The sequence below is a fragment of the Lingula anatina genome, chromosome 1 (genome assembly GCF_051362555.1).
Source record: "Lingula anatina isolate TDL-2025a chromosome 1, LinAna3.0, whole genome shotgun sequence".
NCBI lineage: Eukaryota > Metazoa > Brachiopoda > Lingulata > Lingulida > Lingulidae > Lingula > Lingula anatina.
The window spans coordinates 16,394,025-16,411,011 of record NC_141767.1 but is presented as its reverse complement, the minus strand read 5'-3'; the positions used below and the strand labels follow the sequence as shown (position 1 = coordinate 16,411,011).

The 16,987-nt window shown below is 37.3% G+C and overlaps 1 protein-coding gene across 5 annotated transcripts in view; it reads left to right on the top strand.

Moving 5' to 3' along the window:
* Positions 1–1,585: 1,585 nt before the first annotated feature.
* The window catches only part of LOC106156757 (sodium-dependent proline transporter), a 19,904-nt gene continuing 4,502 nt past the window's right edge, over positions 1,586–16,987 (top strand). For 2 of the 5 annotated variants that reach the window (XR_015331747.1, XM_086999400.1), the window contains exons 1-11: positions 1,858–1,878; positions 5,820–6,159; positions 7,245–7,376; positions 9,155–9,407; positions 9,640–9,772; positions 11,631–11,765; positions 12,909–13,012; positions 13,398–13,522; positions 13,853–13,965; positions 14,331–14,462; positions 15,105–15,204. Coding sequence is in view for 4 of the 5 variants with exons in the window: in XM_086999400.1 (XP_086855526.1) it covers positions 1,870–1,878; positions 5,820–6,159; positions 7,245–7,376; positions 9,155–9,407; positions 9,640–9,772; positions 11,631–11,765; positions 12,909–13,012; positions 13,398–13,522; positions 13,853–13,965; positions 14,331–14,462; positions 15,105–15,204 (1,576 nt within the window). In the remaining variant the exon portion in view is untranslated. Of the gene's footprint in view, positions 1,784–1,857; positions 1,879–5,819; positions 6,160–7,244; positions 7,377–8,167; positions 8,214–9,154; positions 9,408–9,639; positions 9,773–11,630; positions 11,766–12,908; positions 13,013–13,397; positions 13,523–13,852; positions 13,966–14,330; positions 14,463–15,104; positions 15,205–16,987 lie in introns of those variants that run through there. The other 3 variants (XM_013532169.2, XM_013532168.2, XM_024075709.2) reach the window with 3 other exon arrangements.

Sequence of the window (16,987 nt, the reverse complement as noted above, 5' to 3'; positions counted from 1 at the left end):
AGCGTGGATGGAAAGTCTTTGTTCTATCGAGGAGACATACAGTTCAAACAACGGCAACAATAAATACACGAATAAGTAAATTAATTATAAATTAAAAAACGTTCAATTATGCTATGATTATTAATAATACTAGTCAATCTAAAAAATGATATGCCTCTTTATTCTTATATAACTGCGACATAGCTATTTATAAACCTGCAGACGCAATGAGAGCAGCAGCGGCTATCACTCAGCTCTCTGTTTATGCAGGAAAATCCACCATTTCAGTGCTACTGTGCTTTAATCTGCAACGAGATCACAGATAGACACCCTGTGTTTCAGAATTAATCGAAATTTCTACTTATCTACTATTAGAACGTAAAGAAGTGACTGTGGAAACTCGGGGTGCAGATATAGCCACCGTTACATATCCATTATTGATACATCTTGTTATCTAGAAACGTGCGCTGAAACCTTCATAAGCCAGTGTTTGAGGTTATATGGCGTTATATGACGTTTTCAGGCCTCGTCTCAAAAGCTTAGAATATATGAATCATGAAATTAGGTCTAATACGTGTGTGTGTGTGTGTGTGTGTGTGTGTGTGTGTGTGTTTATACTATCCGCATTCTTATCGTATAGAGGCCCTTTTACAGAGCTAAAATCATGTCTATATTATATTTAATATGCTTAATACAGACAAAAAGTCCCAAATTGTGATATTGCTCTTATGTTTTTTGCCAGTTCTCCAGAGTCTTAAATCCAGACGGAGCTGCCATTTAGAGCTTCCTGAAATGATTCACATAAATTCCTTAAAATCGATGGTGTGCACGGTGCTTTGAAATAAAAACATTAGGCGCATTCTGAACAACTTGATCTTCGAACTAGCAGATCCGTGGATCAAATATGGCCGACCCACTTGAATGCTTACTGCATAATCCCTGCTAGACCTGAAAAGATTCCCCGCGGGGATTAAGCGGTAAGCTTTCAAATGGGTCCATGGATATGTTAGTCCGCGGATCAACTTTAGTTGCTAATGCGGCCATTGATAAAATGGACGTCAATTCCAAGCACTGTTTACATGAAATCTTGTAAAATACAAAGTACCTTATCGCTTAATCCTGGTCTTATAGTCATAAAATGTTTAAACAAAGAATACAAATGTTAAAATTTAGCACGGCGTTTAAATTGCTATTCACTTCCTGGTTTGCAATAAGCTTTCCAATATGAATTCACATACATTTTAATATGAAGTCTAATACATCGCTACGTACGTGACGTACGTGTGAAGAGGAAAAGTCTCTCTGCTTGCCGCATTTAATCAATGCTTATTACTGAGATCAATACGTAATCAGCTCACCTCAACCTCATTAAGGGCCACATCGAATACTTAAACCCTGGCCTAGAAAATGCATTTACAATGATCAGTAAAATGAGAATAACGAAACAGAGATATTAGCTATTTTTGAATTTTTTTTAATGTGAAACAACGATTGATCTTGATATCCTTTTGTTAATGTGCAATCGGCCGCATAAACACCACCGAAATAGTACGCAATCAAGTAAACCTTTTGCTTCTTAATGTTGTTTCTGTGTATAACGTGAATCAGCCAGATGGTCTTGCTCGTACTACGTCATACAGCATATCACGTGGGAATATAAAAGAAAGCTGCATCAAGCAACCTCATTGATCAGATGCATTGAGAGCCGTAGAACGTCGAACACGTGTTTTATTATAAGCCATTCACATTCAGGTATATTTTTTTCAAGAATTATAGCAGTCATTCATCAAATAAAAGGATTTTGGTGAGTACATGTATTCCAGGTTCTTAGAGAGAATTTTACAGCATTGAAATAACTCAGTTGCCAGGCTCTTGAATATTTGCACAGAAATGATGGCGGTAAGATTTCTTTGTTAATGCTTTACCTGCTGACAAATTGTTAAGTATCATTTTAGGAGTGAGGCAATATGATGTGAACTGCATCTGATTAAAATGTTTTAGCCCTGTTTGTCTTTGCTCTTAGTCTAGGTGGGAGTTTATTATTGGTAGGCCTGATGAGTACTAAATTGCATAATATGTAACGGTATCAGTGATATTATATTTGAATTTGCGAAGCCGATGGCATATAATCCCACATAAAGACACCACAGCCGGTAAGCTACACGGAGCTCCGAAAAACTCACATACACCTGTGAGATAGAAAATTTGCCGATCCGTTGATTTATATAACCAGTGTCTTTTAACATTTAGTCAAGAAATTTCTAATACATTCGCTCTGATTTACGCTGCTACATATCAGACATACATGTACATGTATGTATGTATGCAGGTGACATCCATACAGCGAAGTGCAAAAGCAAAAGTGAAAATATAGAGGGAAATGACATCATTATGTATCTTCGAGGGGATTTTTTCGGTTAATACACGTTTCCAATCATACTTTCATACTCACAATCGATGCAGGGTAAATTGAGGTTTGGTTGAGACAGACACACGTTAAGAACATCATTTTCTTCTTTTCAAGGTATTGAACGTGCGTACATAACGAGCAGGTAAACATAATGACAGTTCTTACCCATGTCACGATCACAAGCCCCCGTTTGTAGTGGTAATATATTTATTCTCAGTCTGGCAACCTACCTAATATCCCAAGCATACAGCTCACGGCTGCCAGGTATATCGACTTTTATCGTATATAGTCAGAGAAAAATTGTTTATAAATACAAACATGCCTTAGACGTCTAAGAAGTCTTAGCCCTTAATCACCGCTTAATGGCATTGTAAGTAAAGTTCACAAATGCATTAACACGTACACACGCAGGCACATAATCACACACAAGCACACACAGCGCACGCAGACGCAAAGCAATCACACAACTCACACTCTCTCTCTCTCTCTCTCTCTCTCTCTCTCTCTCTCTCACACACACACGCCGCGGTATACATTTTTATTGAACTTGCTTGACCTGGAAGAATGCTCGTGGGGGCTGGAAGCTCTGGACTTCAAGAGGAATTGGTTGTTAATTTATGTGTAAACAATTGTTTGTAGGCACATCACACAAAGAAACTCTTAAATACATTCGATTCAATCAGTTTTATATTGACAAAAGCTGAATAGATAGCTTGATATGAGCGAGGAGCTGGGCTAGACATGGTTAGAGGCAACAAACTAGAGTCATTTGAATACATTCACTGTATTTTTATATACAAAAGATCTTAAAAGATCCTTTTAACATCCAACTTCCGAGAAAACGACGCCCACCTTTAAATTGAGTCATATTACATGTAGCTCTTAGTAGCCGGTTTACATCACAAGGCGTTAAATTGATTGAATCCACAGTGCATGTGACTATACCCTAGGAAACACTGAGGACAGATAACGATTGTTCATTTATTAAGATCGTGGTCGTAAAAAAGCGATCGATCGACAAATGGTGTCGTTAGAAATAATGCAGTGAATAACAATGCAGTAGACAGCAACGCACACAGATCTGTTACTCGTTTTTTTTTAATCTTTCAAAATAAACAGTCGATTACGTCATCTTTAACATTAAATAATTCACTTCACCAACAAGGTCCTACAGTAATAGTTAAGTCTGGGTCTTTAATACGTACCACACTCCACTACGTCTACGGTTTACAACGAATCACGCTACACCCGGTGTAATGTGACAGAGTCCCCCATAACACAGGGTCCACTTCCCATTCATTTGTACAGGTGAGCCTCGCCCTAGATTTTGACCCACATAGGTCAGACTAACCCTAACCATTATAACTATATGGAGGGCGGACTTTTTTGTTACACGGGCCCTTAGTTTCGTTACACCGGCGTACTGTTGGTCTTCATTCAAACTAGCTTTAGACGTTATAACTTCCCGGGGAAAGATACATGCAATATTCAAAATGTTGTTAATAAAAACTACATTCAACATCTGATGTCGGTCATGACATTTTGAATACCCGGGCACTATTAAAAATGGCGGATCCCGGGGCTGGGGTGGGGGTGGGTGAGCCACGCGCTCTTCTCCTCTTGGAATACACCCGCTTTTCCCTCTCCTACAGTAGTATAGAAAGCGAAACGCGACAAACCTGAGCAATATCAACATTTGCGCCATAAACATTATACATGTAGTATAGTATACCGGTAGTTGACCTAGCCTACTTCATTTGTATTCTACATTGGCCTAGCGAACCGATTGAAAAAAAATCACCTTTGCCCTCCTTTAGCAAAATATTGTATTTTCCAGCATTCAAAATATAATCTCGAAAACATATTTACGGGAACGTATTCATATACGCATCAGTATTCAACAAATTCTACATGAACGAACCACACGGGGTCAGTGGCTGTATGCTGAAGAATTCAAGATCAATAGGAAAGAGCAAATAAATTATACAAATGAAAAAGTAGAGATCAGGTTCACATTTTCGGGTTTTTTTTCTGCGTTTATTTTTAATTAGACGTCGACAGATAATTATGCACACGTTGTCAAATGGAGTGTTGTAGTGTGTCACCTGGATTTTATTATTATTCTTTTTTTGGGGAGGGGGTGGGGGGGGGGTGAAGTGTTACTAAAATGGATTTAGCGTCTTATCACACACACTCCATTATATGTACATATCGTACTTCAATAAATGTACACAATGATGAAAACTATCGCACAACAAGGGAAACTACAGTACCCCCTTGATCCACCCGAACCTCTTAGGCAAGATAGAACTAATTATAACCCCTACTTGCAAAGGAGACACCGTTGTATTTGTCAACTATGCTTCGGTTTTTGTAACCCATGAGTATCTAACATTCCATAAGGCTACGAGGTTATTTACAGCTGTTCAAAACAGATGAATGGTTGAAAGATGTATGCAGTTTTTGTTCAATAAATACCTCTTTTACGATCGTAACACAAAACAGAGTTCCTTGGTGTAACGAGCGCAGTCATCATGATTCTTGATTTTGTCCACTAAATAAATATTTATAGTAACCTGGTAATGTCAAAGTTGCACATTAATTCACGTAATAATAGCTATGCTTCCTATGCAAAAACGATATCCAGTATATTCAATGTCAGTCACTTAGGGTGAACCTTTGTTCGTACTGTATGCTTGATTTATCTGACATTTTAGGTTTCATACGCGGCTATCATTATGAATTTGGTTAAATATATAGGTCTAGTACTCAGCACTTGTTCAATTCATATTGATTCTTCACCCTTTTTTTCTGTTAATGATGGCGTCACCACAGGAGACGCAAAGAATTGCCTGCATTTACTTCCTCATTACAGACAGGGCAGTCAATAAAGATTGGCGGATTCGAGTTTTTGCCAAGAGATTGTAAAATTTGGCTCGCTTCTCACGGTTAATGTTAATGTTAATGTTAAATTGTGGACGGGACAATTTTGCTGTTACATGTAGGGCATAGTGCTCGTAAATTGAACCCAACAATGATATCGTAGCTGTGTTTCTGTGGTTTGCACAATCCTATGCAAGCGGAAATGGAATTATCTCGAGTTCATTTTCGAGATTAACCCTTTCGCTTTTCTTCCTAATTGAATTCGAAACGAAACAGCTGATTTATCGATTTCCTTTAGGCTTTTGACTCCTATTTGAAATGAAAAGGACGGAAAACCTGTTTTAAAAATGTATGTGTACAGAAATCAGATCTGCGCGTATTATTGGACAAGCACATAAAAAGCATAATCATCGATCAAACTAGTTAAAGGCAGCAATACATGTAGGTGATCGTGTTGCGACCTGTCAAAATAACACAAGTGGTTGTTAAGGTGTATAGATTAATTTTCATATTATTTCTGTTTTTTGCCATATCGCCCCCTCTCCAGACGCCACGCCGTCCTCCAACAATGAACACCCACATTCCTACCGACCAAAACGCTGGTGCACAAGAGACCAAGGAACCCCTGATCGACGGCCCTGCCGTGGTGGACGCCAATGGCGAATGCACGGACCCCGAGAAGACCGAGAAGCTCAGTGTTATCAGCACTGAGACGTCCACCGCCGCCAGCTTACTGAACGGGAACACTAGCAGCGAGACGAGCCACGATAGCGAGGAACGAGGCACGTGGGGCCTCCAGGTGGATTTCTTCCTCTCGTGTGTAGGGTACGCCGTAGGACTGGGGAATCTGTGGAGATTTCCCTATCTCTGTATCAGAAATGGAGGAGGTAAAGATATATATATACTCTATATAACATTTATTTGATATAGTGTACAGAGATGATAGTCAAAGATATTCGTCATATGCAACTCAATATTTTAATTATTTAGATTAAAATCGTTTCAAGGCATGCACTTTGCGTTTGACGTTTATATAATAATAATAATGATAATTTTCCTGGAAATCTCAACACCAAGGTATAGGCCTATAGGACTATCCTATATAGAATTATCAGAAATTCTGATCCCGTTATGAGTTTGAATTTTCTGTTTTTACCAGGTCTTATGAGTTAAACTCGCCAGTCCCCATCTCTTGACGCACAAATTAGATACTTGGAACACAAAAACGAATTTATAAAACGTAATTGTCCCAAGGGTTTTGGTTGAGAGGAAAATCTTTTTTGTGCTCTATAAAGATTTAATGCCCAATGTATGCCTTTAATCGTATTCTGAGTAGTATGAATCATCAAGAATCTATTACCATATTACCTTGGAACTATCAATAGCACAGGGTAAAGGAAGGCATATTGATCAGGGAACGTCTGTCACTTACTTGAGATTGCTGACGGCTTGAAATGTGGAACCTATAACCGAATTCCCAACACAAACCCTATGTACTTCATCAAGTAACATGTACTAGTAGTCAAGGGGGGCACTTAATAATAATAATAATTAATTATTATTATTATTACAAAAATTCTAACACATGAATATAGAATATAAAAGGCCTGGAAAAGAAAAGGAAAAAAATGATTAAGATAACTTAATTTGAATTATGTAGAATTAAAAGTGTTCACCTAGTCCTTTTAAAAAGCCCTCAAAAGAATCTACTCATGAATTTTTTAATGATACGTTTTTAGATTTAGAATTTGGTGCTCAAAAAGTAAGATTTTCTTGAATTTGTGAAGCGTAATGAAATGGATGTATTTTGAAGCTCTGACCAGTGTCGGCATAGATCAGGTAGCACGTATCTACAAAGCGGTAATTCTACATGCATATAGGTTTTTTTCTTCATTATGTATTTGTGAAGCACTGAGCCGTTAAGGAAGATCAAAAGTGCATAACATAAAAACAATTTGTGTTCTCGTTTCAGGCGCGTTCCTGATCCCATACTTCATGTTTATGTTCCTGTGTGGGATTCCTCTGTACTTCATGGAGTTGTCCATTGGGCAGTTTTCACGCTGTAGCCCCCTTTCCATATGGAGCGCTAGCCCGCTATTTAAAGGTAATACGATCAGGTCGTCTTATTACCTTCGTAAAAAAAACGCTGTCCGCAATCTACACCACATAAACAACAGTATGTATGGATTAACATATTTTGAGTCATACAACGGACTCCCATAGTGAAAACTGTGTCAGGAACCCTGCCAAGATTACTTAAAATTGTGCGTAGATGCATTGTTTTGTATTTTTGTATTGGTGTTGGCTCTGGTTCTCAGAACTGGCTAGGGACAGGTATTCATCCTAGAAAATCTGTTTCCACAGAAAATGGTTGAAATATATATTTGAACTTGCCTAAGGTTTGAGCTTTCGACTGCTCAAAAGATAACAGTCAGGCTTTCTAGTAACCAAATATTTGCATAAAACTGTCCCTCTCCGTTCATCCCTGCACATTTAAGGTATCTCTGGTGAATATCTATTTGCTTAAAAGCACACGGGTGAATTTGATTACGTTGTGTGGTTTATACTATGGGGGTGGGTTAAATCTAAAAATTCAATCCGAAAAAAAAAAATGTGATTAAATATAAAATCTTCAGAACATTTCACTAAATGTGTACCTAACCTTTCTGGCTGTCAAAACCATTTATCCAAATACCATACCCATCACCTCGAGGTGAAATTTTGAGTCAGCGTTAGAATAAATTTACCCTGTGAGCTAAGCCATGCGAAAACACCATCAATCATCATGCCTGCTTTGCCATGCACGTTGCCGCCAAAATGTATTGTAGATATAAGAGAGGCGTAATTATATGCCAGTTATCTTCATGACAAGTGATGACGGCCAGTTGTTGATGTTTGTCTCAGTGTGCGATGACAAGTGGTGCTTATGACATGAATATACGTTAGTCTACCACACAGTGGCCACATTTTGGACAGTTGTTGCCGAATCGGTCTAGGCATAACTTGTGCAGAATTCACTGATAGTTTGCGGTTAAGAACTTGGGGTGTCTCACATCTGCATCATCTCGTGTCAAACATAATTCTTTACTTATACCCCCTTTACACTGGCCGGCGCCCTTTCTGCGGCCTTTCTGCAACCATGAAATTTGGCATCGCTGTGGTCTTAATAAGGAGACACGAGCATTGATTTTGTATCAGAATGAATGCTCAATGATCGGCCAGTTGTCAGCACGGTAAGTATTATAATTTTTTAACTCTCAAATGGGGCCGTACTGCTGGACGCAAAAAGGACGCCGCCCAGTGTAAAGGGGGCTTTAGGCGAGGGAACATGCATTTTCACAATTCTCCATCAAGCCCATTAAAATTGTTCGTGAAATCGACTTTGAACATTAGTTTATGCATTTATTTGTTTTTATGTACAGACAGTGTCAGTAGCCATCACCTCCGTCTGTCGTCGGAGTCGGTGTCGTCGACGTGCTCTTTCAGAGATAACACAATGAATAGATAACCGTTTGACCTTTTGTCTTCAAACTTACAGGACCGACAAATATTAGTAAAATACAGGTCGAGTTCGAATATCAGCTTGATCCGACCATTTTTCCAAAAATTATGCTGTTTTTTACAATTTGCGCAGTGAACAAACTCTTGTTTTGATGTAAGCGCTTGTCATTTTCAAAGTTAAATTTCAAAAAGTTTAAAATGTTATGTTTTAAGTATCATATTTTTAAACATAAGAATAACTCTTTTAATCCAATTTTAGTCCAATAATTTAGTTTTTATTGCAATCAATATTTTATCATTCTTGAAAGTCTGCTAAGCATTTTATGGGGTTTAGACTTAAAATGGTTATTGTTATCATTTTTTCTTACGGTTAAATTTTAGGCATTGGCTATGGGATGGTGATCGTTTCTGGAATATGCTGCATCTATTATAATGTCATCTTGGCCTGGACGCTCTACTTCTTCGGAATGTCCTTCCAGTCGGAGGTGCCCTGGAAATCTTGCAACAATGACTGGAACACGGAATGGTGTGTGCAAAGAGGCGGTGAGAACAGCACCTTCAACGAATCCATCACGGAGTTAACTGTTGAGAACGTCACCAAGAAACTGGTGACTCCGGCTGAGGAGTTTTGGGAGTGAGTTCCTATTTCTGTACATATATTTTTTTCGTGTAGGCCGTTATTGCTCCTATTAGGAAAGCTTGCAAAATGTTAGAAACCTGCTACCTTTAGACTTGCTTGGCTGCGCTGTAGGTAAAAAAACTTTTTAAAGCACTATTGAATTAAATTCCAGGTTTAATATCTTGGAGATTTCTAAGGGAATTATAGGTAAAAAAACGTTTTAAAGCACTATTGATTTGAATTCCAGGTTTAATGTCTTGGAGATTTCTAAGGGAATTGAACACCCAGGAAGTGTCCGCTGGCAGTTGGTGCTGTGTCTCGCGGGCGCCTGGGTCATTACATTCTTGTGTTTGTGTAAGGGAGTGAAATCATCGGGAAAGGTAAGGTTATTGTGGACTTGTGAAGATTGTGAAGGTTATTGTGGTTATCAATTTTCAATTCGAAATTGAAGCCAGTAAATTCGAAAACTTAGACGTGAATCGATATTTGTATACTGCCGTTGGCTCACTGTTCATATCATTTTACTTTGTGTTTTAAATGTCGCTATATTTGAAGAAACTAATATTGCCACCAGTGATTTTTATCAAAAACCCCTTCCATTTTGCTCGTATCTTGGTTCATATTTCTTATTTCAGTTACTATGCTAAGCAGATCGATTCTGGTAGTTTAATTTTTCGTCGGTATTTTAAAAAACTTAGAAATCCAAAATAGCATCCAATATGAGAGGCAATAGCCAAGGACATAAGACCCCAGTTCAAAAGCCCCTTCAATTCAAGTAAAAACAATTTTTATCATATTAAATACGAAATAATTTTATGCTCGGCAGCATTGTATAATTTCTAAAAATAAAATGCACAGAACATCTCAAATACCTTATTTTAAATCCAAACAAACTAAAAAAAATAGTTCTATTCGACGTTATTCTTATAGGTTAAAAATTAAAGAACAATACATGTGCTCATCGAATTTTCATAGTGAGTAAAACGTTTCCGCAGTTGAAAGTTTTCCATTTGTGACACTAACGTAGGTTCCTTTTCGGTGTTAGAAGATGAATTGAACTGTGATACGCACTTCTTCATGTGGAACCGTAAAATAATCAAACATAGTTTCTAATCCGTGCACTAAATATTTTAAAGAGCGTGCCTGAGACATGATTTGCACCTCTTTATTGGGTTTAGGTGATAAGCCTCATGTGTCCCCCAGCTGGGTTGTCTTAAATATGGCAAAATATTTTCAATTTTAACAGTAATAGGAACCCTGCGGTTGACAAATGTTTTTGTACGTTGCCTGTTACGTGATTTCTAAATGCCATAACAAAATATCCTTGCAGTCAACAATTCACACATTTCAGCGAAAAGAAATTGGCAACTCGGCCACCACTGCTGACATAGACTCAAGCGTTTTGGGAAGTTGGCAGAAGCTAAAATCGATTTCTGTAATTGTTCATCAAAGATATATGACAAAAACGAAATATATCACACAGAGGGAAAAATGGGCTATACTATTTGATTAATAGCTCTACCAATGGTGGTGGTTATTGCCACCACTACACCTGCTGCAAGACCAAAAATTTTGGCATCAGTGCACTGGTTGAGAATAAAAAACAAGATAAGACGAACAAACGGTATTAAATATTGTATATGTAAAATCTAAAAAAAAATTGTGTTACATACTGTGATATCCCCCCATCATTTTACCCAATTTTAACATATTACGGATAATGAAGCAAGGAATTTGGGATTCTAAAAAAAAAAAACTATACTGTTACTCGTTGCAATAGGGAGCTTTTGTCATTTTACAGCGATAATGACGCACAGGGGTATTCATATATGCCTCCGATATGTCGGCAAGATAGAGGATACGTCTATTATCATGCAATAATAAATAAATTGGAATGTAGTGTTTCGGTGAAGTCAAATTTGGTTGAAATGAAAAAAAAAATCATTATCAGTGTTTTAATATTTCAAAGTCGTTGAGCTCATCATAATGAAAAACTTAGCGCAGTTAATGCCAATACACATGAAATATAACCAATCCGCTAGAGAACAGAAAGCAAAAGCCATGTTACGCATCATTAAGTGTTGAATATATTCCTCCCGATTCGCCCGCTGCCTGTGGATCAATACAAGATATGAGCAAAGTATTTTTAACCCGGGCCTTTTATAGCTATAGTTTTCTGAACACATTTTTTCGTGACTTAAAATGAATAAAATCAATAATATTATCTCTCACTTGCAGGTTGTATACGTAACGGCCACCCTGCCTTACCTCATGCTGACCATACTTCTGATCCGTGGCGCCCTGCTCCCGGGGGCTATCGATGGAGTGATCTTCTACCTCAAACCGGACTTCAACAGACTCGCCGACTTTAAGGTGCGTTTTAATTATGGCAAATCTCATTTACCTTAATCTCGTTTGTAAGCGAGTTGTTAGTATTATCATAAGTGTGAGAGAATCTGAAAGTGACTGGATTTTTGTAGTCAATCCTGATTAACGAGACAAAATGCCATTCAGAATGGAAATAAACAGAGTCAGTTCTTTTCATGTCAGATAAACATGTATTACGGTGCCATGGCGTGAGGGTAAGAAAGATGCAATTAGACGCATAAGAAATGTATGTTTTCATCAATAAAAAGCACCATATGGATCAATGCAAGATATAGACCTAAAAAGTCGTCATATGTAACTTGGGCCTCTTAGACCCCATTTCCATAGATTTTAGATCGATCTATCCCTGTGGGGAGTCTCACTAGATTACTGTCAACTTAGCCGCCTTAAGCGTCTGTCCCGCCTACTGAAAGCTGTAAGGGGGTAATTAACTATGGTGCGCTTGGTTGACTGCAATTTAGCGTGAACCCCCAGGGAGTTAGGTCGATCTAAATCTTAATCCCTGGATCGATCTAAATCTCTGGGAAAACGCCCTTAGAGTTAATACTGCGCTGTTGAGCTGTTGGATCAGACTGAATTACCACAAACCGAATGCAATTGCTTGAAAACAAAGGCACATAATTGATTTAAGCATGCTTTGATTTCAACATCATTACAAAATGAGATAAACAAAACGATTACCTACATGTACATGTGCGAACAATACAAACTGCACTGGGGCACCCTGTATTTTAGGTCACGCTTAACATACCGGTATACTCTCCGGGGCCTCTAAAACTGTATACAAAAATAAAGTATAAAGTAGGCCGATACAATAATTCTAACAGACTACTAGCTGTCATTGTGGTCAGACAGAACTAACTTAACGTATGCAGATACACGTAACAAAGAGAAGTATAAAGAGAAGGTTCTCTACATCTCTTTGCACATATAGTCGGCAGAAGCAGAACAATGGTTGTACTGGAGTGGATTTTGCAGGAAATCTGTCAAGGTTTTAATGAATCATATTTCTATGGATACAGCATACTACTAGTGATTGCGTGCATGCTGATTAAATTAAGGCCTTCGTGTGGGATTTCCAAGAATCCTGCATTTTGCATGTATTTATGTTGACATGTATTTCTTCAGGTATGGGTTGAAGCATGCCTACAAATCTTCTACTCCGTGGGGGTGGCATGGGGAGGTCTTATTACCATGGCTAGTTTCAACCGATTCCACCACAACTGTTACAGGTAAGGGAAAACTTAAATTCATACTTGTACATTTTGTAAAGATAAGAACCTTGTCTCAATTGAATGTCTTTTGCGAAATGTCTTTAAGCATACCAGAGGAAAGAAAGTAAATTAAAAAATTAACCGTCCATTTGTCTCCCAAGGATGCTTCAAAAGACACCAAAACATAGACTAAGCAAGTGATGTCTTCAGGCAACAAAAACAAACTCCATTTGTTTTCAAACTAAGTTTTATTTTGAATTCGCCAGCGCACTGTACTGATCATTTCTTAAACATGTTAAATTTTATCACACAAACTCATGCATTAGCAACCCCATATACGGCCTGTGATATGTACTCTTTTCCCTCGTTTCTGATAAAATACATGTAGTTGATATCATTGTAGGGATGCTCTGATGATTCCACTTATAAACTGTGGAACAAGTTTCTACGCAGGGTTTGTGGTGTTCTCTATCATTGGTTTTATGGCAAAGGAAGCCAATCTGCCAGTGGACAAAGTTATCACCTCAGGTAAGCAAACGTTTACGGCTTGTTCCCATTGAAACTATCAGTCTACGTAGGGTCTCACTATGGGGTCCCTCACATAATGCAATCAGTTTAACAGATTAACATTAACTGCATTCAAAATGTCAAATTAGAAATGAATGCATGTTGTTTTCCTATACATAAAGAGTTCCTGTTGACATAAACGAGAAACTAAGAACATAAAAGAATACAAAAATGAAAGGATATATAAATAAATAAGTGCTTGTCAATAATGAATTAATAAACGAATAGGTGAACACCACAAATACAGTATTTAAATCATATATTGACAAACCCATGTTAATTAATGTTTAGGTCCTGGCCTAGTATTTGTAGCCTACCCTGAGGCCATATCCCGCCTGCCAATGTCCCCTATCTGGGCAGTTCTCTTCTTTTTGATGTTGCTGACCATTGGCTTGGATACACAGGTATGTGTGCACTGTGAGGTTAAACTAACATATGACAACTTAAAATATGAAAACCCACTCATGCACTTATCTTTTTCTAACAGAAATTGGTACTGGGCCAATTATGAATTTGTTAGCCAAGAATTTATCAAATTGTCTTTCTAATGCCAGCTGTCCTACAGTATTAGTAGGGGTAGCCACAGTCTTTTTATTTCACTATATTTGTATCAGAAAATATCTTTATTATTATAGATGTAGATATTATTTGGTTTTTTTTAAAATTGTTATTATTATCATTTATTTCATGTGTGTGTGTGTATTCTACAGCTACTTCTCCATGCACTTAATTTGATTTGATTTATCATTGATTATCTTTTCCATCATAGTTTGGTATGATGGAGACACTGTCCACAGGTCTCATAGAATCTGGTGGTAAATACCTGATGAAGAAAAGAATGCTGTGTACTGCTGGAATTTGTATTGTTCTCATGCTGCTTGGACTTCCCTGTATTACCAATGTAAGCATTCTGTTAGTCTAAAATTGCTTCTTATACCACAGGGAATGTTGAGAACAAAGCACGGATGTGGTGTATCTTGCATACATGCATGTCATGTCACATCTCTGTGTAAGGCCCCTTTCCCATAAACACCATCAATCTACATGGATCGACCCAACTCTGCGGGGACTCTGCGGGGACAACATTCAGCTTAACTGATCGAATGACACACCTTTTAGCTCCTGGTGTTGGAAACAAGAGGAGGCATGTCATTCAGTAAAGCTGTTAGCATTTGGCAAGAGTCCCCGCAGAGTTGGGTCGATCCACGTAGACCGATGGTGTCTATGGGAATGGGGTCTAATTTTTCACATTCACCATAGCATAAGTAAGATACCAATACACCACTGCAGCAAATGTATGATTCTTCCGATAATGCATTGCACTTGTTAATAGCACTTGCATCTTCTTGACCCATGGTATACAGTGCATTTGCTGTTAGTTACCTTAAAAACACTACGTAGTTCAACTTTGATGACCTGCTATGTGACTCAATTCAGACGTGGTATCACTGTCTAATTTTACAAATTAAAAGAGATTTCTAAAAAAAAAAAAAAAAAAAAAGGGAAAATTCAGGTTTTTGAAGTTTTTTATATGTATTCATAGGGAGGCGTCTATGTTTTTCAAGTTCTTGATTGGTACTCTGCAGCTGTTCCTGTGGCAGTCTTGGCACTCAGTGAATGCTTGGTGATATCATATGTCTACGGTAAGACACATGCTTCCTCTCTTCTTACTTCCATTTTACTACATTTAATTGAACCCTTAGGGTCTTCAGAGTGTTTAGTCACAGAAAATAACAAGCTTGAGATGGAGTAAGTAACATTGTCAAGCTTCTGATTATTTTACATTAAAAATCAAGAGTTATTTCTATTTGTATGAATATATAGTGATATTTTTCGACCTTGGACAGAAAAATAGTTTCTCCAATTAAAAAAAATTGATTGATTCTTCAAAATATTCATGTGAATAGGTTATTTGTGGCAATTTCATTTTGAAAAATATATCCAGACCAGTGATAATCTACTAATAATAATTGAAAATATTTTAAGAAGTCTATTACACAGGTTTTATAGAGTTATGCAATGTATGTCCTGTATTGTAAGAGAGGCATGAATGAGCAAATTGATACATTTTCAGCAAGAAAAATATCACTACATATGCATTTAAGCTGATCCATTCTTTTTCAGAAAAGTTGCAACAACAGCAGACTCTGAGGTTATTCACTGAACCCATATGCCATATGCCACATAACCCCACACTATATATATATATATATCAGTTAAAAAATTTATAGCCCTTTTTATCCACATTATTTATACTTTTTAATCTTATATCAGAGGCAAACAGGAGCAGTCTCCTGGGTCTTCAGGGACGGTCAGAATTTTTTTAGTTTACATTGACAGACATAAAATTTTTGCTGTCTGAAGACAGTCAAAAATGAAGGATGTTTCAACAAATATAATTTTGAAGACTGTCATAAAATATCTCTGAATTGGCCCCTGCTTATATGGCTCAGGATCAGTGAATTTATACTCAGTGGTCATCAGAGCTAATCCTTGAAAATTGCATTTTTATTTCAGAGTTTAAGGAAGAATTAAATCTTCATTTTGACATTATCAGTGTCTTTTCTTGAGTTTCTTTCTTTGCATTTTATTTCCATCTTATATGCCTTTTTAGCCTTTTCTAGAGTGTCAGGTAAACTATATGTAAGACTGGGTTCCCATGCCTAGTTCGATCTAACTGGATCGATCCATCTCCAAGGGGTTTCTCACTAAATTGCTTTAAGCTTAAACGGTTTATATGTCTGGCATGCCTACTGTTACTGCTGAACGATAGTTAATTACCCTCTAACAGTTTCAGTGGGCATGCGAGACGTCTAAGCCGCTTAAGTTGATAGCAATTTAGTGAGAACCCCCTCGGAGATAGATCGATCCAAAGTTAGTACGACAGTCTCTGGGAATGGTCTCTAATAGTGCAGTAGTAAGGGCTCAATTATGAGCTTAAACTAGCAAGCTTCAAAGTTTTAACATGAAAGTTAGCAAATGTGCTCTCCTTACCCTTAACAATTATGAGTTACTTCAATGTACAGACTCTATTCTTTGTTCTGCAATTTTAATAAGGTTAATAATTTCAAAACAAAAAGACAAACATATATTCTATATGAAAATATAATTCTGAAAATTTTAAAACCCCTTTTTAAGCATCACTCTCCTAACAGCTACAACTGCCCAATACATAAAATAAAAGTTTCTTTTTTGACTATCAACACATAATAAAGAGTGAGATTTTCCAGTTTGTTTGTAACAGTTCTATCCTATGTGGTTACGCCATTCATAAAATGCTAAAAATTCTATTTTTTTTTTATTAATGATAATTCTTTAGATACAGCTATGTTAAAAAAATGCAGAGAGAAACTCTGGGTTATAGTCATAGGTTGTTTTTTTTTTGTTTTTTTTACAAAACCTGTTCAACACAAACAACATTTTTTT